This window comes from Rattus norvegicus, chromosome 19, assembly GCF_021556685.1.
Source record: "Rattus norvegicus strain SHRSP/BbbUtx chromosome 19, alternate assembly SHRSP_T2T, whole genome shotgun sequence".
NCBI classification, from domain to species: Eukaryota; Metazoa; Chordata; class Mammalia; order Rodentia; family Muridae; genus Rattus; species Rattus norvegicus.
Window position 1 is genome coordinate 19,832,830 of NC_141552.1, and position 23,070 is coordinate 19,855,899.

The 23,070-nt window shown below is 42.1% G+C and overlaps 2 protein-coding genes across 11 annotated transcripts in view; one reads left to right on the plus strand and one right to left on the minus strand.

Annotated features, from left to right (window-relative positions):
- Window positions 1-23,070, plus strand: part of LOC147999027 (disks large homolog 5-like) — a 100,283-nt gene that overhangs the window by 10,312 nt on the left and 66,901 nt on the right. The window lies entirely within an intron of this gene.
- Window positions 1,904-22,245, minus strand: LOC147999028 (disks large homolog 5-like). Of its 10 annotated transcripts, none has more exons than XM_087595863.1 (8): window positions 21,959-22,175; window positions 21,388-21,455; window positions 20,667-20,733; window positions 6,485-6,546; window positions 5,265-5,424; window positions 3,919-4,062; window positions 3,124-3,286; window positions 1,910-2,409 (listed from the first exon to the last, which is right to left on the minus strand). In XM_087595863.1, the coding sequence occupies exons 5-8, from the start codon at window positions 5,273-5,275 to the stop codon at window positions 2,380-2,382; spliced, it is 348 nt and encodes a 115-aa protein (XP_087451989.1). In that variant the 5' UTR covers window positions 5,276-5,424; window positions 6,485-6,546; window positions 20,667-20,733; window positions 21,388-21,455; window positions 21,959-22,175; the 3' UTR covers window positions 1,910-2,379. The 10 variants fall into 10 exon arrangements, with proteins under 10 accessions (XP_087451987.1, XP_087451989.1, XP_087451984.1 ...); XM_087595859.1 differs by having other exon boundaries at window positions 1,911-2,409; window positions 6,485-6,590; window positions 21,959-22,105; XM_087595865.1 differs by having other exon boundaries at window positions 1,911-2,409; window positions 20,667-20,751; window positions 21,959-22,105.

The window sequence follows — 23,070 nt, forward strand, 5'->3', positions numbered from 1 at the left end:
GCCTGTTTCAATAGTAAAAGAGGTCACCTGTGAGTTCTTACTGTCTTCCCTGAGGCCTTACTGCTGGAGTTAGACTAGCTGTCTCACCAATTGAAGTAGAGGGCAGAATGCTGGTGCCTTCTATAGTGAGGACTAGTGACAGATGGTCTATGGAAATTCTAGAAAGGTCTACAAGTATTTATGTCGTGTGCATGGGAACTGCTGGCTTCCCTGTGTCCTTTGCCTTTATTTTGCAGTCCATGGGGCACCTGGAAATGTCCCCAAACCAGGCTGTACACAGGGCCTGTCCCGTGACTCTCACTTGCGCTCAGAGCCTGCCTGATAGTCATAGGTCTGACAGAGCCCTGACACCTGCAGAGACCACTATAAGGGACCCTGCAATCCCCACACTGCCCATCAGTGTCTATAATGTCCCTATACGACACTGAGACGGTCTAAGCTCCTTCCAATCTTTATGCTGCATCAGAATCTGACCATTGCTACTTTTGCTCCTCTCATACCCACACTAGAAGCCCTGTACCCACACTAGTCCCAGCTGGCCTGTTGCCTACTGACATCTCATGGACTCTGCCCCAATATTCCCTCTTTGCCTGGGTCCCTTCAACTGTGTCCAGTTCTGGCTGCTTCCCTGCCTCCCCACTTCCATTTTCCAAATGGCCAAATTGACACATGGGTTTCTGGGTCTCCCACTCCTCGGATGCTGGGAACAGGTTCCTTCTTTGCTGTTTGAATGGTTGTCCTAACACTGGAGGACCTTGCTTCAAGTAGTGGCAGTCAAACCTGGTGCTGATCGTGTCAGATCTGTCCAGGCTGTCTGTGTGACTGTGGAATACGCCTCTGTTTTGGCTGAGTGTTATTTACCTCCCTCATGGCCATGTGATAACCAGACCATGAGCATGTTCATTGTTTGGAAAGAAGGGTGTGGAGGACATATGCTCCTCATCCTAGCATTAGTGGAAAAAAGACATAGGTAGATGATGCATTCTAGACCATCCTGGGCTATAGAAACTCTGCCTCGAAGAATGCAGGTGGAGCAGGGCTGGGGTTCAGTTGGTTGCCTAGCAGCCTACCACATTGAGCAGGCACTGCTCAACCACCTGTACATACACATCTCCTGAGATCTCTCTCCTAAATGGGAGGTGATCGTGTCCACCTAGTACAGCACATGCCCTGGAAGGACAAAAGCTACCTACAGGAGCTGTGGTGATGACTCCCAGGTTAGAGCATCTGCTGCTCTCTCAGAAGAGCCACATGGTCCCTAACAATCATCTACAATGGGGAATGCTATTCCCTCTTTTGGATCATGAGGGAAATGCACTCAGGAGTGGCCCAGACATACATTTGAAAAAAAAAAAAAGATCCATTGAGTTAAATGATAAAAATAAATATAATCAGCAACAATAAAAAACACAGCATATGAATGATCAAGTGAAACAGCACCTATAAAAACCTATTTCCCAAAATGACGTTGATGGTCATTATCTTTGTGGTTTAATACTAATGCTGTATTGTAAGAAAAACTGAGGCACATGGTTCTCCATTAGGATTATTCTATATTCCTTTGTGAAAGTTGTCATTTTTTTCTGCAGCTCTACAGGCATGAGTGTGTGTTACTCAATATCTGGTGCACACAGTCAATAAGGAATGTGTGTTGTAGACTGATATAGACTAGGATGAGCAGAACACATGACAGCATGGATACAGTATGTCAGTGATTACATCATAAAGTGTGTGTCCATAAAAAATTCACATTATCCACACAAAAGACACTATCACCCTGTGTACACCTTGGTGGCTTTGAATTCCCTATTTACCCATGCTGCCTGGACCATGCAAAGATCCATATCTAGCTGTCAGTTCTAAGTCTACAGGAGGGGAAAGGACCCTTGAATAAGATGGTCTTAAGAGTCAAGAGTTACAAATCAATTTTTATTCATAAGGAATACAATTTACAAAAAACAGGCATAAAATGAACAACTAAAATGGTATAAAAAATGAAAAACAGTAACAAGAATATATAAGTATGAAATAACAAAAAGAAAACTTCAATGAAAATCATAACCAAAAACATTTCTTAACAGCATTTTCTTAATGAACATTTAGAAACACAGTTGTAGTGCTGTTTCTCCTCTAGGACAAGACGTCAAGGCAGTCCCCTCAGATGTCTCTCAAATGGTGTTGTCCGTATGAGAAAGGAGAAGGACCTCAACCAGACAGTCTGGCATACGGATACATAAATTTAGGGTCTCTATACATTGAGGAAATTATCTGAGAAGAAGAATATTCCCCCAAAAAGTCTTTGACTGTGAGGATTGTCGTCACAGGGAACTCCTGAGGAAGAAACTCACTCTTCAGGGGGCTGTCTTCCTGGGATCCGTCCTATGCCATGTCTCCTGCAGTTCCTGAGACCTGGGAGGAGAAGGCAGCTATTAAGACACTGATTTGGTGGGGACATGCATACCAGCTGTCAAGTTGCTGCCTTCTGTCCCCTCAGCTGCATTGGACAGACAGCACTGATCTTTTCACTGAAATCATTGCTGATATCTCTGCAGGCTGGGAACATCACCAGCAACCCTCACAGTACTGTGGGAGAACAAGCTGCTCCTCAGACTCTACCAGTGCAAACCAAGAATGGGGAAATGGGGAGAGACCTAATTGGGGTGCAGGAAGAAAGGAGAAGGCCACATGATACCCAGATCAAAGCCAATGACCAGGACTCATTTGCAATTTGCACTTGGTTCTTATCCCTACAAGGTGCTTCCAACCATAACATGACCCCTGTATGACCTTTGTCACACGACCAAGAACTCGTTCAAAACTCTTCATAGCATCCAATCTGTGATAGGGAGATGCAGTCATATGATATGTTATTCCTCTGTCACCATTTCTGGACTGCAGTTTCAAAAAGGGCAGAGAAGTATAATTGCCAATAACTCAGTTTCTGAAGAGTGGTTAACATCCCAGAATACTTGTGCATACACAGAGCAATGAATAACTCTATCACATGAGGTGGGTGACTGATTGGGTGTGGGGAGATTAGAAAGATGATAGGGGAAGCAAAGATGTATCCAATAGGCAAATGGTATCAGACATTGTTAATCTGACTCAGCTGCTTGTTCCTACCACATTTTGCTGGGTCTGGAGGTTGCTGGCCTTCTCCTGTTCATCTTCATCATTCGGGTTCAACTCAAACAAATATCGCTGTAACTCCTTGCTCTCCTGCTTCAATGTGACCAACTTCTTCTTCATACATGCCTGGTCCATCAGGAGCCGGCTGTGCAGGTTGCTGGAAACACACTCTGCATAGTAAGATCCTGAAGCCTCTTCCTCCCATTCCAACTGCCAAATCCCTCAAAGTCCACCAGGACCCAGATACCCATAAAGACTTCATAGAATACATCTCCATACATGTAAGGCTGCTGCACAAACAGCAAATGGCCAATCCAGGGAAGAATAAATTGTTTCTGTGACCCAAGCACCAATAAGAGTCCATGTCTGTCCAAAAGAACAAGGGATCTACAACTACCCATGAGAGCCCAATGCATCGGGACAGCATCAATTAGTAGGCAGCAAATAACCACAAGAGGACAGTATGACCAAGGGAGGTCATGCAAACCATGTGGTCCACACATTGAGCTTTGTTAAACCTGGTAAGACCCCAGAGCCGCAGGTTGGCCTAATAACACTCTGATGCCTGAATCAGTGTAGTTCTATCCAGAGCCTTGTAAAGATGCATAGACACTGTGGTGAGAAGTCACAGTGTCTTAAAGAACTGAAACTGAGTCCAAAAGACCCACAGCACAGTGATATTTAAACAGCAGAAGACATGGACCCAGAGCTGCAGGCTCTCCAGTCCAGAACAAAGAGAGGCAGCAATGGATATTCCACAAGTGATGGGCCCTTCTGACCAGTACTTACCGATAGAAGTTAATCTCCTTCTTCAGCTCCTGAAATTTCTCACGATGTTCAATGTTCTTTGTGTCTAAGTTGTGCAGTAATGACATGACCTCTTTCTCCTTTATCTTCAAGTTTTCATAAAATGGATTTGGCCTGAAGTAGGGGCTGGCCCCAGGAAGATAGAACCCAATGAACATCGAGGTTTAGGATTATATGAACTCAGGCTGTGTCCTGTACTACCCCAGTCCTGGAAGGACACTTTCTGAATTCTACATATTTGAATTCTTCAGCTTCAGAAACTTGGAATTGTGTGCCCAGGACAACAGAAGCTAAGCACCCAGATAAAGGGTTCCCTGGCTCACTTTTTTCAATCAGGAGGGCTGGATCTGCATTCAAACCTGTTATGCTGTCAAGAGCCTAGGCCACAGAGCTTACCAAACCATACACACACACACACACACACACACACACACACACACACACACACACACACATCCAGAAACCTCTGATTTCATTTTTCCTGTTTTGACAAGTGGAATGCTACAAGCCGAATAACTAATATTCTAGAGGCAGACAGTACACATAATTCTGGAGATGAGACCAGATATTGCCACAAACTTATAATCTGCTCAAGGCATACAAATGTATAGACAAATGTGACCACACAGGCAAAGAACTGTACTGTTGAAAGTGGGGCTTCCAAAATAAAGTACTTACACCTCCATGAAACTATTATACAGGTATATCCTGAGGTCAAAAAACAGACCCCTAAATTCCAAGGGTGGAGGGACACAGAAACATATAAAAGTTGTGCATATGCATGCAGACCTGTGCACACACAGACACACAAACTGGGACACACCCACAAGAAAAGAAAATTAAACAGACTCAGAGAATGAGAAAGAGAGACAAATATGGAAAGAGCACAATGAGAATCATTAGAAATGTATGCACCATTACTGTCTCAGTGTTTAAGGCACACAGACAAGAAGGAACAGGCCAGAGCCTCAGGCCTTCTAGTTAAGCATGGAGATGAACAATGTGGGACCTGTTACCTAAGGGTGCTGCCATGAGATGATAGCGTTCAGTCACATTCCTAGCAAGTACAAACACTGTCCACAAACTCACAGCACCTAGAACCTTGCAAAGCTGCCACTTGTCAAGGGCTTTCCAATTGTACACTGGGAACTCATGCTCCAGTGACTTTATCCCTGAATTCTTCACTCAGATCACAAGTTCAGATTTTCAACAGGCAGAATCAGAGAGTCCATGTCCAAACTCACTCCTCAGTAAGGGTCAGGTTCTGAATCTCCTCTCTATGGGAGATGAGGTTTAGAACAAGGTCCTTTGTTTGGAGCAATGCATACCTCTTGTTCATGGATCCACCTGTCACATAAAGGAGGCGATCTGTCAGCTCATTTCTCTCCTTGGTAGTTAGCTCCAGTTCTCTATTCAGCCTCTCCTCTTCCTCGTTGTCCTGCACCTTGTTTAGGATATTTTCAGGGGATGACGTCTGTCTGCAGGCCTCTGTAGGTAGAAGAACACAAGTGAACCCGCATGGGGTGAATGCATAGAGCATACACAGACCACAGTGAGGTCTAAACAGGAGAACATGCTTGGAAGCCAGTGTCACTGCAAGAAGTTTGGTCTGTGTAAGAAGCATCCTAAGTGGATCACAGTTCCCCCACTACTATATAGAGACCAAGAGATGTAAGCAGCCAGGTGTTCCCTATGCCCGCCCACACAGGCTTACAAGTACCAGAGAGATGCCTTCTCCAGGATTATTATCAGGTACGCAGGCTACAACCTGGTTTCAGGACCCTCACCCCTCTGGTTTCAGAAGTCAGATCATCAATTCAGCATCCACAATGACTTGATTGATCAGGGAAACTCAGATATCCTACACTGTTACTCTATTCCAATAACTTTGCATTAAAAAGTCATGTAGGGGGAGGACATGGTCAACAGACTTATTAATTCCCCCTACTGAAATGACAAATGCCCCAGAAGTGCCAATAGGTTACAGGCTCTTTCTCTACCTGCTCCATATAGTTTGGCTACTGTAGAAAAATATCTGCCACACAGAACCTCTAATATATGAAGGTAAGATTGGCCCCGTCAGCCAGAGGTAGTCAGAGGAGTTCTAAGAATATAAGGTCATGGCCAGGAGCACAGTTCTCTCCCTCTTACTACTGTCAGATAGTCACTGAATTGAAAGAAGCAATGAAAGTGAAGTACATTGATGCCCTGTTTAATTCAGAAAAGTTATACCCTCCATGACTCCTGGTGGTGTTATAATATCAATTTAACATACCGAATGCACTGTAAAAGTAAAGACTAGAAGTTCACCCAATAATAGCATAGGCATTGCCATATCCTCCATGTGGTTATGGAGAAACTAATGATGTGAAAACCTTGACTTTCAGGAATTGTGATAATCATGGAATTCAATATCTGTGGAGATGTTCCAGTGGTTGTGGCCCATTGCTATAAAGGCCAGCTGAAGGCCCCCACACTCACCCCTGAGAGGAAGATCAACATACACTGCCCAGAACTTACTCCACATTCCCCATGTGTCCATCATTACCTTTAGGTTTCGTTTGCTTCACTCTAGACTCTTCTCTATCAACATCAACTCTCCCAAAGCACCTACAAAGACGGGAAAACATGTCTGTGGATATATCCTTTGGACACTAAGAGAAAAAGTAGGGAATTGGTTGTCACAACGATACTGGTGACATCACAGGGATTCCAAGGTCTCTCTAGGAGACAATAGAATGTCCACGAAGGGACGGCTGATGTCATGGATAACAGACTTTGCCTCCCTGCTAATGTTCTCCCTGTACTGAGCAAAAGCTGATGGACCCTTTTCAGGGGACTTCCCTGTGTCATAGCCACTGAGCACCACATGCTTCCAAAGCCAAATTTGGCTCTAGGCTTGATTGGAAAAACCTAAGTCATTGCTATGTATCTAAATGAGTGCTTCCTCCCCAATCCCTGCACAGAAGTGTTTCATCCTACCTCAAATTCTCCTCAGTCAGCAATATTACCCATTAAAGATTACTGAGAAATCACACCAGTTCCTATAAGTAGCCAAAGAGTTCTCCTGTCTCATCATGTGCAGGTGCATGAAATCACACCCAGAAATAGCCTATAGGATAGGTGGCAATGTGGGTGTGTGTTATAGGTACAACCTGAAGCTTTGTGCTTAACATTTGACAGTTGCCACCAGATTCTTTAGGAGAAAGAATTGCATTCATTATGGTCCTGGCAACAATGTGGTGATCTGTTAGCAGAGGAAACTGAAATATTGGATCCACCAGTGAATGCACCCTCAGACTGAGTGTGGGGCTCTCCTCTTTGCACTTAAGTTACCAAAGCAGGATTGCTTACAGGCCTCTCTAAGCTATAACGTGTGATTTCATCTGAAAAATAAAATAGTCAGCAGATGTGGGGGGGGGGGGATGCAGCCAAAGGAGCAGGAGAAGCCTAGAGACATAACTCAGTGGACAGAGTAAGAAACAAGCATCTTCACTCCTGTTTCATGGATCACCCCACAAAACACAAAAGCATGTATCGTACTAAAAAAAAAAGCCAGTTATTTTATTGAATGCATACACTAATACTGTTTACAGTATTAGTAGCAAAGCTCTAATTTTGGGGGCAGATCCATGACTTGAACTATCTTCCTGACAACATATAAATCAATCAATCAATCAATCAATAAATAAATAAATAAATAAGAAAAAAAAACCACAAAAATAAAAAACACAAAAAGCACAAGCCTCTCATGTGAAGTTACAGAAGAGTGATCCAGTGGTCACTTCTGACCAGGCCATTTTAGCTATGACAGTGCATAGTGACCCTTAATTTGATGGGTCCTATATTAAGCTTTGTGCAATATTGTCATTTTAACAAACCTCATCCAGAACATACATAACGACACAGGATATGATTGCCATGTCCTTGCTGTGTATCAAGTTATTTTTCTGTGTCCTGATTGTCAGGCATATTACACCACCAATCTGAGATGGCTGGTAGACTTGGAAGAAAGTGGATATGAAAGATCCCCGTTTGATATCAGTACAGCCATTTCTTAAGCATGAGAATCTTTTAAGCTTGCCCTCGCTTAGCCCCTAGACGTTAGACAATAGACCAGAAAGTACAGAAAGCACATTCCCACCCACTCTCTAGGAAGCTGCCCGACCATAAGAACAGAGGGTATAGAACATATTTACTGCAGGGCAATTACAAGACAGGAAACATCTCTGGGAAGCTGACTGATCACTATAGAAGTGAGATGTCCTTGGTACTGAATGCAGCTGTGCTATAGGCTGACATCGCTATAGCCTTGTCCTGGGAACCCCAGAACAGAAACACCTGCCAAGACAGATATCCTTGGTCCTTGTCCTGGGAACCCCAGGATAAGAAAACATATATCAAGTCAGACATCCTTCCTACTGAAATAGCTACATTGATGTGGTTACGGCCTTATCCCAGGACGAGAAACATCTGCCTAGTTATCCTTGGCACTGAAATAGCTGAGCTAATGAAACTGTGTGATCATAAATGACTGTTTAAGCTGTACATTTCTGTTGTTTGAGGCTCCTCACATCCCTCCTCGTGAGGACCGTGTCGAGCCGCAGTGCATTGGTATCCCAAAGTAAACCTCTTGTTTTTACATCAAGACTGAGTCCTGTGTGTTCATGGGGTGGTGATTGTCCTCAGGACTGGAGCGAGAGTCTCCTCTGTCTGAGGGTCTTTCAGATAAAGCTATAGTTGTGGGTTACACACCTCAATTCTCATTGGCTAATGCTGTCCTCACAGTCCTTGGAGGCCCCTTTGTAAGACTACCTGTTGGAAAGTAGAAGCAGCTTTATTTGAGCTCAAAGTGAACCTGACGAGCAACGTAGAGAACAAGATGGGGTAATTGAGAACCTGTCTAAAACCAGCACAGAAACCCACCCTTCATTCAAAGCATCATCTACCAATTCTTGAATTTTTACCATTCTCTGCCAACCAGTCTTTCATTCAGGAAAGGTAGAAAAAAAGTGGAAATGATCTTTTTATTCTAAGGACCTTGATCTGTCTTTCCTTAGGTCCACGTTAAGAACAAATGAAATGGGTATCACCATCTGAACAACTTAGTATCACCTACTCAGCATTTCTAGCCTAATACTGTGCCTATGGCAATCTCAAGCTTCCCTGAGTGTTGCTGCCCCAGCAAGAAGAATGAAGAACTGAGGTCAAACCCCACTTAACCTTTCAAGGGGTTAGAAGAAAGCCATCAGAGATACTGCACTTCTTTGTCCTTAGATTAAATCAAGATGATACAACGTGAATCTATTGGGATATTCAACCATACATCTTCCTCACAACCCCACCTATCTGAGTTCATTGCTTGGCAGAATTCATGCCCCACCATCCTAGATATTTCTTGATTCATTGCTGCCAAGGGCCAGGTTTCCTGAATTTTGTTTTTTGTAGAATTGGGTGTAGTCAATCATAGTTGCCCTCTGTAAGAAATGACAAATATCTATAATAACTGACCACACTGGACTTGTGTATACAAGTACAGTGGTGGAAAATTCAGCATAACTGAGGAGTGGGAAATCACCACTGTGTCCTGGCCTTTCTCTGCCCATATCACAGCTCACAGGCGGCTGGGGCAAACCTTGAGTTCCTCTGTAGAAACAGAGTGATGTTGAATGGACACTGAGCAGGCAGAGCAACACAGCTGAGGCAACTCAATTCCAGCAACAAATGCATTATGTGTTTCCCATCTTAACACCTCCTTTTGAGGACTTGTCCCCACACCTAGCTTAAACACAGCAATTTTCATACATGCCTGCCTGCTATTTCATATTGTTGCTGTAATACGCCTCCACATCATAGATTTCAAAAAAGAAAGAAAATAAACCTGACAGTGAGAAGGGTGATGCTTGTCAACATCTAGTGTGTTGGGGGCCCAGGTATGGTCACAAATAACCAGGACACAGGGGATGCAAAGCAAAGGCAGATGCAACTGCATGCAGCTGCAAGTTTATTAACCCTTATATAGGCATGAATATGGATTACCTCACTTTCCCTTTTGGCAAGATATAATAAGATCGTTATTCCCATGATATCAGGAACTACTGAGGCAAGACTAGGCAAAGAAGTGAGACTAAGCAAAGGCTTCTCCTTAAAATATCTGTATAGCAAGTCACCCCTCTTGCTAGTATCACAATCTACTTGTCATACCCCAGAGACCATGAGAGCTGCTTCCACAAAAAACGGACACAGTACAGCATAGTGTAAGGTAAAGTGAGAAAAACATTTTCTTCTCAAGGGCAGCGTTCCAGCCCCTGCTTGCATCTCTCAGCCGTCTTTCCTTGATCCTGTCTGGGAAGTGTATCTCAATGATTCCTCAATTTCTCTCTTTGTCCTTTTGTTTTAAAAGTAACACTTTCTATAACATAGCTAATTGTCCTTGAAGGGGTTTAATCATGCAAAAAGAAAGCAATATAATATATAATGTATGCAACCTTTAATGAGTGTATCTATTTTCTTAGGGGTATTATTCAGATACCTTCCCAGATCTGGATTTAACTTTGATAATTGTTATCTGTCTACAAAATCAACAATATCGAATGAATATTCCAGTTTTCTGGCGTAAAGTCCTCGGGAGTAAGAACTAATGATTTTGGAATTTGCTCGGTGTCTATTCTTATGTCCCTCATTTCATTTCTGATTTTTAATTCATGTATTGTCTCTCTTGTGCATTGTTAGTTTGAGGAAGGGGTTGTCTCTCTTGTGGATCTTCTCAAAAAAAAAAAAGAGGAAGAAAAGAAAAAGACAGCTCTTGCTTTCCTTGACTTTGTATTTTTCTCTTTGTTTCTAAAGGCTTGATTTCAACCCTGAGTTTACTCCTTTCATCAGATCCTACCAGACTCTCTATGGGATGAGGCTTTGCCTCACTTGGTAACAGCAGCATGGAAAAAATGAAGCTTCTGCTGATCTCTGTTGTGGTGTTGCACATCACAATCTCACCGAAAACCATGCATAGCCTGGTTTTAGGCTCTATTAAAGCAGCCCACTATTTCAGTGTTACCTGCAAGGTGCCATGGAACGGTAGTAACATAATTCTGCATGCACATCGACAGGTTTCTCCACGGTCTTCTGGGTCATTTGATAATAATTTATAGTGAGTTCATGGATGAACACACACACACACAAACACACACACACACACTTTACTTACATGGTGCATATTCTTTGCACACCAAAAATAAAGTGAGAATTACTGAAAATGCAGCAATAGTGCAATCGATGGAGGGAGCTGTGGGGAAGCTGGGGCTTAGAGTTACTTAAAAGACTGGATGCAGATTCTCCTTCTATTGGAGGAGAAACTTGATAGACAATGTGGTTCTTTATTTTCTTTCTCTAGAGCACACAGGACTAGGGTGGCAGCTAGGGCTTTGAGCATGTTTGGCAAGTACTGTAGCACTGAATTAAATCCTAGGGCTGGAACCCTATTAATCATCTACAACAATTACAGGGCAGGCTGGATGACGACACTCAGCTGACAATGTGGACATCTCAAGACAGTCACTGGACAATGGCTGACACACTTGTCTGAAGACTGGAAATGTTTCTCGATCTTGGAGAGGAAAGAAGGACCCTCCAACTACACTGTCCTCTAAGAAAGTTTATTCAGGTGAGGGATGACAGGGACTGTTTTGTCTCACGTCACACATGTCAGTAGAAAATATCCTAGGTATTGGATGCTGCTGTTAGCATTAACAGAACAAAGCACATAGTGTTGGGAAGGATAATAAATTATGAGTAGGATTAGAAAACCCCAAGCCTCTTCCAGGTTCTAGGAGAGCAAAAAAAAAAAAAAAATACCACGAAATACGGCATTAATGTGATAGTTTGGTTAAATCTAGTTACTAGTTTCTATTGTGATACCTATTGTCAGTGCCTGCGCCGACAGTGTGTGAATATCAGGTGTAGGTTTGTGGGGTTGAAAGAAAACACGTACACGGGTCACCCCTTTTTAGCGAGTGCCACCAAGGCTTTACTGAGATCTCCTTATATACCAGAGGCAAAAGCCATGGAAAAACAACAAGGCAGGTGAAAATCCCCAACCAGGAAATTAGGACAAGTCTGTGTGGTGAAAGTTCCAGCCCAATCAGGGGCATAAACAGCTTCTTAAAAACAAGAAGCAGGAAAGCTCAGTGGGGAGGAAGGGTGCCATGGAAAATCCCAGCCCCAAATCAGGGGCTAAGAGCAGCTGTCAAAGGTGTAAACAATTTCTTGCTATAGCAGGCTGAAAGGCTCAGCGAGGGGGGAGGGAAACACCAAGGTAGGGCCCAACAGGAGCCTTCAATGGTGGCTCTAATGTTTCACTTTCCTCTGCCAACTGGCCTCCACACTGTTTCTAGCACCATAATGATTTCAAGTCTTCCTCCTAAGGAATTTTGTGGCAACCGTTGAATGCTAAGCACAAGGCTTCATGAGTGTTCCCCTAACACACACCCATGTTGCAACCTTCCATGCAGGCTATTTCTTGATGTGATTTCAAGCACCTGTACATAATAAGACAGGAGAACATTTTGAGTGCATATTCAAACTGGTATTATTTCTCAGGAATTTTTAATGGCTAATATTGGTGAAGAAGGATAATTTGAGTTAGGATGAGACATTTTTGGGCAGGATTTGGAAGGAAACATTCATTTAGATGCATAGGAATTACTAAGGTTTTTATAATCAAGCCTAGAGGAAAATTTGGCTTTGGAAGCAGGAGGTGTTCAGTGGCTCTGCCCCGGGAAAGTCTCCTGGAAAGGGCACCTCAGCTTATGCTCAGTACAGGGAGAACATTAGCAGGGAGGCAAAGTCCTCTCCCCATGACATCTGCTGTCCCTTCTTGGACATTCTATTGTCTCCTAGAGAGTTCTGGCATCCTCTGCTATGTCACCAATGTTGTAGTGACAACCAGTGCCCTAGTTTCTCTCAGTCCGAGTCTGGCAGATACATCCTAAGACATGTTTTCCAGTCTTAGAAGTGTTTTGGGAGGGGCGAATGTCAATTGTGGAGAGACTAGGGTGAAGGAGTCTGACCTTTCGTCTCAAGGAAATGATGGACAAAGAAAGTGGTTCTGGGAATGTGGAGTAAGTTCTGGGCAGTGTCTTTTGAGCTTTCTGTGGAGGTGGGGTGGGGGGAGGGATGGTGGGCGTCCTGCAAGCTTAAGCTGACCTTTCTAGCAATTGGCCACAACAACTGGAGCATCTGCAAAGGAATTGAATTTCAATGAATATCACAATTCCTGAAAGTCATGGATTTCAGAACATTAATTTTCCTATCCCCAAAGAAAGGATATGGTAAGGCCAATGCTACTATTCTGTGAACTTCTGGCCTTTACTTTTAAAGTGGATTGGTGGCTTGTTTTTTGTTTGTTTATTTATTTATTTAGTGGGTAATATTATTTATTGCCAAAGTCAAACATCTGGGTTACATCCTGGGACCCACATGACAGAAGGAGAGAAATGGCTCCTGAAAGTTGTTTGGTCATGTACTGCACACACACACACACACACACACACACACACACACACACACACACACTCACACACACACACAGACACTCACACTCATACACACACAAACTTTTACGCAATAGTAATTTTTCTTAGAGTCTGATATAATTGGTTCTAATACAAAGACAGCCTGAGTGTAGTTACTATATGATTAAATAGTACTCATGCTCTCAGGAACAGAGTTTAAAGTTTATAGGTACCTAATAAACTTGCATTGGGACATATAAAGAACATTTAAATGTTCAGCAGAAATACAAAGAACAACTAATTTAATTTGTTAAAAGTGAAAGCTTATACAATTCTGAAGGTTTTTATGCTGGTTTTATTATACATGTAACTATGAAAAGAAAACATACATACTTGATCAATGAAATGAGGAAGAGTGATTTAATGAACAGAAAAATGGATGGTACTTCAAAATTTCCATGATTACATATTATCTATTTAATTCCCTCCACAACAGCAAGAAACGGACATTATTATTTATGCGACATTACAGATACATAAACCGAGAAAATATTGTTTGGCCTGATTTTCTGAGCTTCCTTAAAGGTTTAGTTAATTGACAGAACTGTCCTTTAAAATTAGGGTCCATATTCTTCTGTTTTAAATGTGTGACACTTTTCTCTTTTTTTCTCCATCTTTATTAAATTGGGTATTTCTTATTTATATTTCAATTGTTATTACCTTTCTGGGTTTCCAGGCAAACATCCCCCTTACCCCTCCCCCTCCCCTTCTCTATTGGTGTCCCCTCCCCATCCTCCTCCCATTACCACCCTCCCCCCAACAATCCCTTTCACTGGGGGTTCAGTCTTGGCAGGACCAAGGGCTTCCCTTTTATTTCTAGTGGGTGCTGCTCTCCCTGCTCCGTGGGAAGTGGATGGGGGAAGGCCCGGGCCTGAGCTGAGTTGGAACTGGGGTAGAAAGGCATAGGGCCTCCTAGGTGAGAATGCCAAACCACCACTGCTGCTGCAGCCACCATGGAGAAGCCCTTGTTCCTGCTGCAGGGAGGAGAGTCTGGTGCCCACAAGATGGCTGAAGGGGAGCTGAGAGTGGACAGCTTCATCACCCGCCTGCTGGAGGTATGAGGATATCGTCCGGGAAAAATTGTGCAGATGACTGAAGCAGAAGTCCAAGGGCTGTGTATCACGTCTCGTGAAATCTTTCTTAGCCAGCCAACAGCTGTGAACACAGGTTTCTTTTGGAGAGCAGGCCTGTGCAGGCCCAGAACCCAGGTGGGACAGTTCAAGCTACCCTTTTTCCATGGCCAATCTCAGATCATATTCAGAAAGTATTTCTTGGGCTAAAGAGATGGCTTAGTGGTTAAGAGCACTGACTGCTCTTCCAGAGGTCCTGAGTTCAAATCCCAGCAACCACATGATGGCTCACAACCATCACTAATGAGATCTGATGCCCTCTTCTGGTGTGTCTAAAGACAGTCACGGTGTACTTGTATATAATAAATAAATAAATAAATAAATAAATCTTAAAAAAAAAGAGTATTTCTTCCAGGTGATGGATTTCCAATTTATGGAATTGAACTAACTTACTCATGGTGGAAGTGACACAGAGAGTTAAAGTACAGAAGGAATAATCCAGAATGTCCACCAACAGTTGCTGTCACACCAGGACTTTTAAAAGCTCAGCTGCTAGAGAAGCAATGTAGTCTTTGGTTATTCTCAAGCTTAGGTCTTCTAGTCATTATAAGCTGACCATGACACAAAAAGAGTCATCTATATCAAAATAGAGAATAGTAACTAGATTCACACCACACTATCACATCACTACTGTATTTGAGGTTCTCAGTTAATATCTAAGAACCTGGAAGAGGCCTGGGTCTTGCTACACATACTCATAATTTATGTCCCCATTGTCAACTGAGATTCTTCATGCAGCCTGGGGTCAAGGAGGTCATCCCACAAAGCACAAAACACCCATCTCAGATAAACATGTATGGTTTATTGAATCCAAAACATCCATGAATTTCAGGACACAATTAAATGTTGAAACCTAAGGATAATAGATAGAGAAGAGAATTAAGATTTCTAGTTCATAGATCCAGTAAACACCTTCAACAAATCATAGCAGCAAACTTCCATAAGGTAAAGAAAGAAAAGGCCATAAAGGTACAACAAGCCTACAGAACATCAAACTAATTGTACCAGAAAAATTCCTCCATTCACATAATAATTAAAACGCTAAATGCACAGATCAAGAAAGAACATTAAAAGGGGTAAGGTATAAATATCTAGTAACAAATAAATTCAGATGTATCTGAATTACACCAGACTTCTCAACAGAGATTCTAAAAGTCAGAAAATCTTGGGCAGATGTACTGCAGACACAGGCTCCTATATCCAGCATAATCCTCAATCACCATAAAAGGAGGAACCAGGATATTTCATGACAAAACCAAATTTAAACAATTCTTTTCTGTAAGAAAGCACAACAGAGGCTAACAGGACGAAAACTCCAAGACAATAAACTGAACTATACCCAAGAAAAACCAAGAAATTAATCTTCTCTCAATAATTTAAAAAAAGAGAAGCACACAAACATAATTTCACCTATAACCAGAAAAAGAAGAGAATGCAGCAATCATTGGCTTTAATATCTGACCAGATCTTCTTTCCCTAATCCCCAAGCTCCCAGGGGCCAAACTGCCAGCCAAAGTGTATGCAAGGATGCTCTATGGTTCAAGGTGAGGCCTGTAGCCCCACCAAAGGCAGATCCTAGAGGTGTGAGGTGGGAATGGATATGTGTGGGTGGGGGAGCACTGTCACATAGGCAAAGCTGAGCAGAAATGGGATGTAAATTTGATGAGGGGAGTGTGGAAAGCAGGACAATAGTTGAAATGTAAATAAATAAAATAACCGATTAATAAAAAATAGCCAAAAATAAAATAACAAGTAAAAAGGTAAATGAAAATTAAACCAAACCAACCAACCAAACAAACAAAAATCCCTGAAGTGGATTGGCCTAATTCTGCTTGTATTTTAATGCTAGTTTGTGGAACTCAGGACTGGTTAACCCCAAATAACTGACCCTGTTCCCAGTTAACTGTGATTATAAAGAAGCCAACAGCCAACAGCTGCACAGCAGAGAGATAGGGGAGGTGAGCTTTGAGGGCTTTGCTAGAGAGGATCATGAGGACGGAAGAAGGAAGAAGAAGCTGCCATAGAATAAAGGAAGAACGTGTGTGATGGAGAGGAGAGAGGAAGAGGACAGCAGCCATGGTTAAGGGAGAGGAGAGCCTGGTCCTGAGGGCTGTCCAAGTGCAACAAAGAGCAGCCAAGATGCTACACAGTCAGTAAGAGTTGAGCGTTATTGTTTGGAAAATAGATCTCGTACCATGGAGGGCAGGCAGCTGCACAGCTACTGTGCTTACTAATGCACACTAAAATAAATTTAACAAAATATGTATAACCAGTAAGACAGCTCTGTAGAGGATCCTAAAAGGAATACTTTAGTTTGAAGGGAAGGACAAAATACCAGAGAACACAGGGATAAATTAATAAAACTAGGAAAGTTAATCAAAGAAGACTGTGAAAACCACAAAAATTAACAAAATGACAAAATTTAATGCATAGGTTTAAATAATAATTACATATCACTAAACTCAATATCTAGGGTGGTGGGGCATGAATTCTGCCATGGTCTGAACTCAGAAAGGTGGGGTTGGGAGAAACATGTCTGGTTAAATAGTCCACCCACATTGTGTCAATGTGATTTAATCTAAGGACAAAGAAGTGGAGCATCTCTCATGGCTTTCTTCTAACCCCTTGAAAGGATCACTGGGGTGTGGCCTCAGTACTTCATACTTCTTGCTGGGTCAGCGAAACTCAGGGAAGCTTGAGATTGTCACAGCACAGTGTTAGGCTAGATATACTGAGTAGATGATACTAAGTTGTTCAGATGGTGATACCCATTTGCATGTGTTCTTAATGTGGACCTAAGGAAAGAGAGATCAAGGTCCTTAGAATAGAAGGAACATTCCCAGTCCTTTTCTACCATTCCAGACTGAAAGGCTGGTAGGGAGAAAGTGGTAAATAATAAAGAATTAATAGATGATGCTTTGAATGAAGGGTTGGTTTTTGTGCTGGTTTTAGACAGGGTCTCACGTATCCCATGTTGCCCTCTCCCTGGCTGGCCCGGTTCACTTTGAAGTCAGTGCTTCCATTTCCAATAGACAGTCTTACAAGAGGGGCCTCCGAGGTCTCTAGGACAGCATTAGCCATTGACTGTTGAGGTGTGCAACCCACATCTATAGTTTTAGCCACTTTGTTCCATGTCTACCAGCTATTTCAGATTGTTGCTGTTCTATGCCTGACAATCAAGGACACAGAAAAATAACCTGATAGAGAGCAAGGACATGGTGATCACATCCTTGCCTCTGCTGTATGTTCTGGATGAGGTTTGTTAAAATTCCAATATTCCAAAAAGCTTTATATAGGGCCCGTCACATTAAGGGTCACTATGCACTGTTTCATCTAAAATGGCCTAATCAGAACTGACCGCCAGACAACACTTCCTGCGAAGTTCCTATGAGAAGCTTAAGTTTTTTGTGTTTTTTCTTCTTCCTTCCTTCCTTCCTTCCTTCCTTCCTTCCTTCCTTCCTTCCTTTCTTTCTTTCCTTCTTTCTTTCTTTCTTTCTTTCCTTCTTTCTTTCTCTCTCTCTCTCTTTCTTTCTTTCTTTCTTTCTTTCTTTCTTTCTTTCTTTCTTTCTTTCTTTCTTTCTTTCTTTGCTTTATAGGTTTAGAGGAATGTATTTTGGGCCACGGACCTGCCCCTAGTATCTTAGCTATGGATGTGATCAATCAGTGTTAGTGTATGCATTCAATAAAATGTCCATTTTTGACTAAGGTAGATGCTTCTCTGTTTTGTGGGGTGACCCATTTTCAATGTGTAGTGAGTTGGGGCCCTGGGTATGGTCACATACCCCCAGGACACAGGGGGTGCAGAGCAAAGGCATAAGAAACTGCATGCAGTTGCGAGCTTTATTAATCCTTATTAAGCTAAGAATATGCATTACTACAATTTTCATTGTGTCAAGATACCATAAGATCATTATTCCCAGGATACCAGGAACAATGAGGGAAGATTAAACAAAGAAAGACGAATAAATGAAAGCTTCTTCTAAAAATATTCATATAACAAATAACCTCTCTTATTATAATCAAAATATACTCACCATTACCAAGAGAGCGTTAGAACCACTTCCATAGAAACGGGACACAGCAGAACATATTTTAAGGCCAAGTGAGAAAAACATTTTCTTCTCCAGGGCGGCATTCCAGCCCCTACTTGAATCTGTCACCAGGCCTTTCTTGACCCTGCCTGGGAGCTGCATCTCTATGTCTTAACAATTCCTTCTTTTTTCTTTTGTTTTAAAGTAACACTTTACATAACATAGCTAAAGGTCCTTGTAGGGGTTTAGTCATGTAAAAATAAAGCAACATAATACATAATGTACATAAGATTATGGCAAAACTAGCTCCTCTCATGCTATGGAAAATCCTTTGAAGCCAAGCCTTGGGATCTAATCCTGTCAATTGATCAGCCAATAATTTCGCTATTTCCATAGGAGTAGTATCTTCCAGCTGTTTACCAGAAGACATTCAAACATCATATTTCAAGGCATTAATTACTTTTGAAGCACTTTCATTACCCTCTAAATAGGCTTGAATTAACTTCCAATCATGTTCTGTGTCATTATCCATATATTTACTAACAGTCAAGTAGTAGGATTTCATCAGGATAAGCAATATAAGCCCGATAACTGGCATTGTTCGCAGCAGAAGAAACCATGAGTAAAACACACATTGCTATGAATAAGTGCTCAGCAGTAAAGGACTTTCCTGAAGGAGACAAAATTATTCCTTTCAGTGCTTAATCGCTTCACCTGACCCCACATAGGTAATAGGGTTGTCACTGCACGGATCCTTATCCATTGTTGTTTGTGGACACTAAGAGAAGCCAGGGCCTCAGTAATGGAGGACACCTCCTCATCTCCTGAGAACATCCATCAGGAGAAAATGTAGCTGGTTTAACTGGATTCCTTTGAGGGTAGGGAGCAGTTCTTATTATTCTGTGCTTGGATCCATCTCCCGGGTAACCAGAATAGTCTCCCATCCTGTAATGAGACAAAAACCCTCTCCCCTATATACAATGATGTCCCTTCCTGCCATTCAGCATCCCGGGCAATTTTTATCCATACTGTCTGTTCCATGCCTTCTTGGGGGAAGTTCAACAAAGTGTCTATCGGCTTTTGATATAACTTCACCTTGTGGTAAATTAAGAAAATTAATAACGTATAATGCTTGTGCCAATATAGCCCTGGGACTGGTCTGCAAACTCCATTCAGGTTGCATAAGGCCATCTCTTTTCCCCCTTTTTAATTTTATAATTTGTCATTTCAGGGTATGGTGAATTCTTTCAACAAAAGCTTGTCCTTGTTTATTGTGTTCTGTACCAGTAATATGTACAATATGATATCGTTGACAAAATTGTTTATATTGATAAGAAATATATGTTGGTCCATTATCAATTTTAATTTTAGAAGGCAGTCCCATAACAGCAAAAGTTTCCAATAGATGCTGTATAACATGAGCAGTGCGTACTCCTGGCAATGGTGTAGCCCACACAAATTTTGAAAAATTATCTATGCTTACATGTATATGTGAAAGGCGACCAAACTCAGAAATATGGGTTATATCGATCTGACACGATGTATTAATATGCATCCTTCTGGGATTAATTTGAGATGGAACACATTTTATACGTGAAGACTAACACATAGGACAATTAGCAATAATTTGTTTGGCTTAAGAATAGGGAAGCTTATATTTAATATGTAAATATCCTGTATTGGCATGATTATGACTGTGTTCTTCTGGGGTAGCAAATGCCACTAATTGATCTACCATATGATTGCCAAGTGTTAAAGATTCTGGAAATTTTGAATGTGATCTAGTATGTGTAATGAATATTCTAGAGTTTCATAATAACAATAGTCCTTTAATATGTGAGAATAACATTTAATATCGGCTTAGATGTAGAAACAACAGCAGTCGCAATATTCTGTACTACTCCTACAACATAAGCGGACTCAGCTATAATATTTTTACATCATGAGTAAAATCCTGGAATACATTAATTACCGCTAATAATTCATTTTGTTGTACTGACCCAAAAGAAGATTCTTGTTCCCAAAATTAATCTTTGGTCCAATAAGCCATCTTGGTGTTAGAGCCATCTGTAAACACAGTAAAGGCTGATGGTAATGGATCAACAAAATTAGTGTATTTATCAAATTTTTTTTTGTTTTTTAAAGCAATCCCACAATTTACTATAGGGAGGATGAAATTCAATATTTCCAGTGTAAGAAATCATGGCTAATTGAAAAACCTCAGACATCTGCATTAAATATTCCACTTTATCTTTGCTAAATGGGAAAACAATAGCAGCACAATCATATCCCCACAGAGTAACAGATCTTTGTATGCCTTGCTGAATACTTAAAGAAATTTGTTCCTCATAATTTGTTAATGTATGGTTAAAGTTTTATTTAATATAAACCCATTCTAAAGGCAACTCATCCTGACTGAAAGTGCCGGTAGGATATTCAAGAGTATTTAAACATATAATTTAATAACTCTATCTGGATCAATACATGCCAAATATGCATCTTTCCATTTTCAGAAAAGATACCCTTGCATGCCTTCATATAAGCATTAATATCCCCAGCCTCCTTTATAGGTAATAATGCTCTCCTGTACTCTTCATTAGCATTTTCAAAAGCAAGCATTTGCAGCAGTTGTCCTCCAGCTTCCTCTCCTACCATTGTTCTTTCCAATGTTAATTTTAATATACATAAAAACTTAATACATGGTTCATAGAAAGCTACTACCTTTTTCAACCAACCAGTATCATCCTTTATAATAAGTCGGTTGGGCCACACCTTGAATCGATGCTGGCCTAATTATAGGAAAAGAAAAAGCAGGTGAATTTGTCATCATCATCCTGTGAATCTAAAGGTCAACATGCTATCCTCGGGAAAAGACTTAGAAAAACCTGCTTCAGGCAGTGGTGCAGAGTGCAAAACTTTTACTTTCGTTTTGTCTTAATGAAGCTCTAGCTTCTTGTTCTGTATTCGTTATTACCCTGTCTGCATTCATGGCCTTGAACACAGTAAAAATTACAGCCCAAAGAGACCAGAAATTGGAATCTTTTTGCCCTGCCTAACAGCCTTTTTCACCTTAACTTTCACTTTGACCCAGATATCAGAATCCCTGGAACCCTCGTCAGGGAACCATGGAGTTTACTCTTGCTGTCTCTAAACACTTTTTAAACCAGACTGATAGACATGAATTCCCTGCACTCTTAAAGATGCTTAAGCATAGCGAGATGAAGAGAAGATTTATCTTGTCCCATTTCCTTGTAATAAAATGTACTTACCTTATCTGACTGTCCAGACTTACCTTCAGGGACCCTGTTCCAGTGCCATAGGTCGACGTCTAGGGTGTTGGGAGCCCTGTGTCCGGTCGCATTCCTTTCTGTGTTTCCCGATGCTCAGTGGCCATGCCACTCCAGCATGCTTTGAAATGAACCAGTCCGCAACCACCACCACCACCACCACCACCACCACCACTACCACCACCACCACCAGCAGCAGCACCACCACCAATTTGGTTTTGTAAATAAAGTTTTATTGACATCGCCATACTCAGCATTTACATCCTGTTCAGTGCTGCTTCTGGCTGCAGCTGCAGGGCTTAGGAGCCACAGAGCCCTTTAGACTCCCAGAGCTGAGAGCATTGACCTTTTGCCTTGTTTGTGAAAGAGGTGACTGACCCCTGTGCTCGAGGTGGCCTTTCCGTGCCCCTTAACCCATAGCATAGGTCTCTGTGCCATCCTCTCCCTTTGCTGTGGTGTGCACTTCCTGGTACATTTCCGTTAGCTCTTGACATTTCCAGAGCATTGGGTCTTGCAAATTGAATTTGCATGGCACCAGGAATAGACCTGATAGTAGGGTGTGGGACACTCCCTATGGGGACCCTGCCCAGGGGCATAAGCTTACTTTTCCAGTCAACTCCCTGAACAGTGAGCCTTTGTGGGACAAGGTACTTCACGACATGACTTGACCTCTCTGCAGTGCACCCAATCCCTGCTTGGCTCAGATGTCCCCCAGAGAGGTTGTGTGAGTGTCCCCAGTAGAGGCAGCACTCTGTGTGGTGGCATTGACATGGCATCCAGGAAAGTCAAAACCAGAGAGGCATGTCGGGCAGTTGGAAGCAGATGTCTGCGTCCTTGGGGAGAAGGATGGACTAGACACTCCTGCAGGGGGTGAGCTGAGAAGCACTTCCTTGGCTTTTTCACAACCATACATCCTGCATGCCATGCTGTGTACCCATGCTGAGCTGAAGCCCCAGGCTTTGAGTCTCCCACAGCTGCTGTGTCCTAGGGCCAGAGTAGGATTAAGCAGACTTCAGCAGGAGAAAGGTGAAAACCCTGGTTGCAGGGTGGGGATGGCACAGTCATAACACACCTGCGCATGAGGCCCCTGACTTAGAGCCGTATAGCAGCTGTGACA

Bases quoted from the DNA above. Each gene is read 5' to 3' on its own strand.
- LOC147999028 (XM_087595858.1), bottom strand. From the start codon at position 6,566: ATGTTTTCCCGTCTTTGTAGGTGCTTTGGGAGAGTTGATGTTGATAGA. The intron at 4,063-5,264 runs GTATGCATTGCT...TCCTGGGGCCAG, and splicing joins GGTGGATCCATGAACAAGAG to CCCCTACTTCAGGCCAAATC. The intron at 2,410-3,123 runs GTAGGAACAAGC...TTCTCCTCCCAG, and splicing joins TCCAGACCCAGCAAAATGTG to GTCTCAGGAACTGCAGGAGA.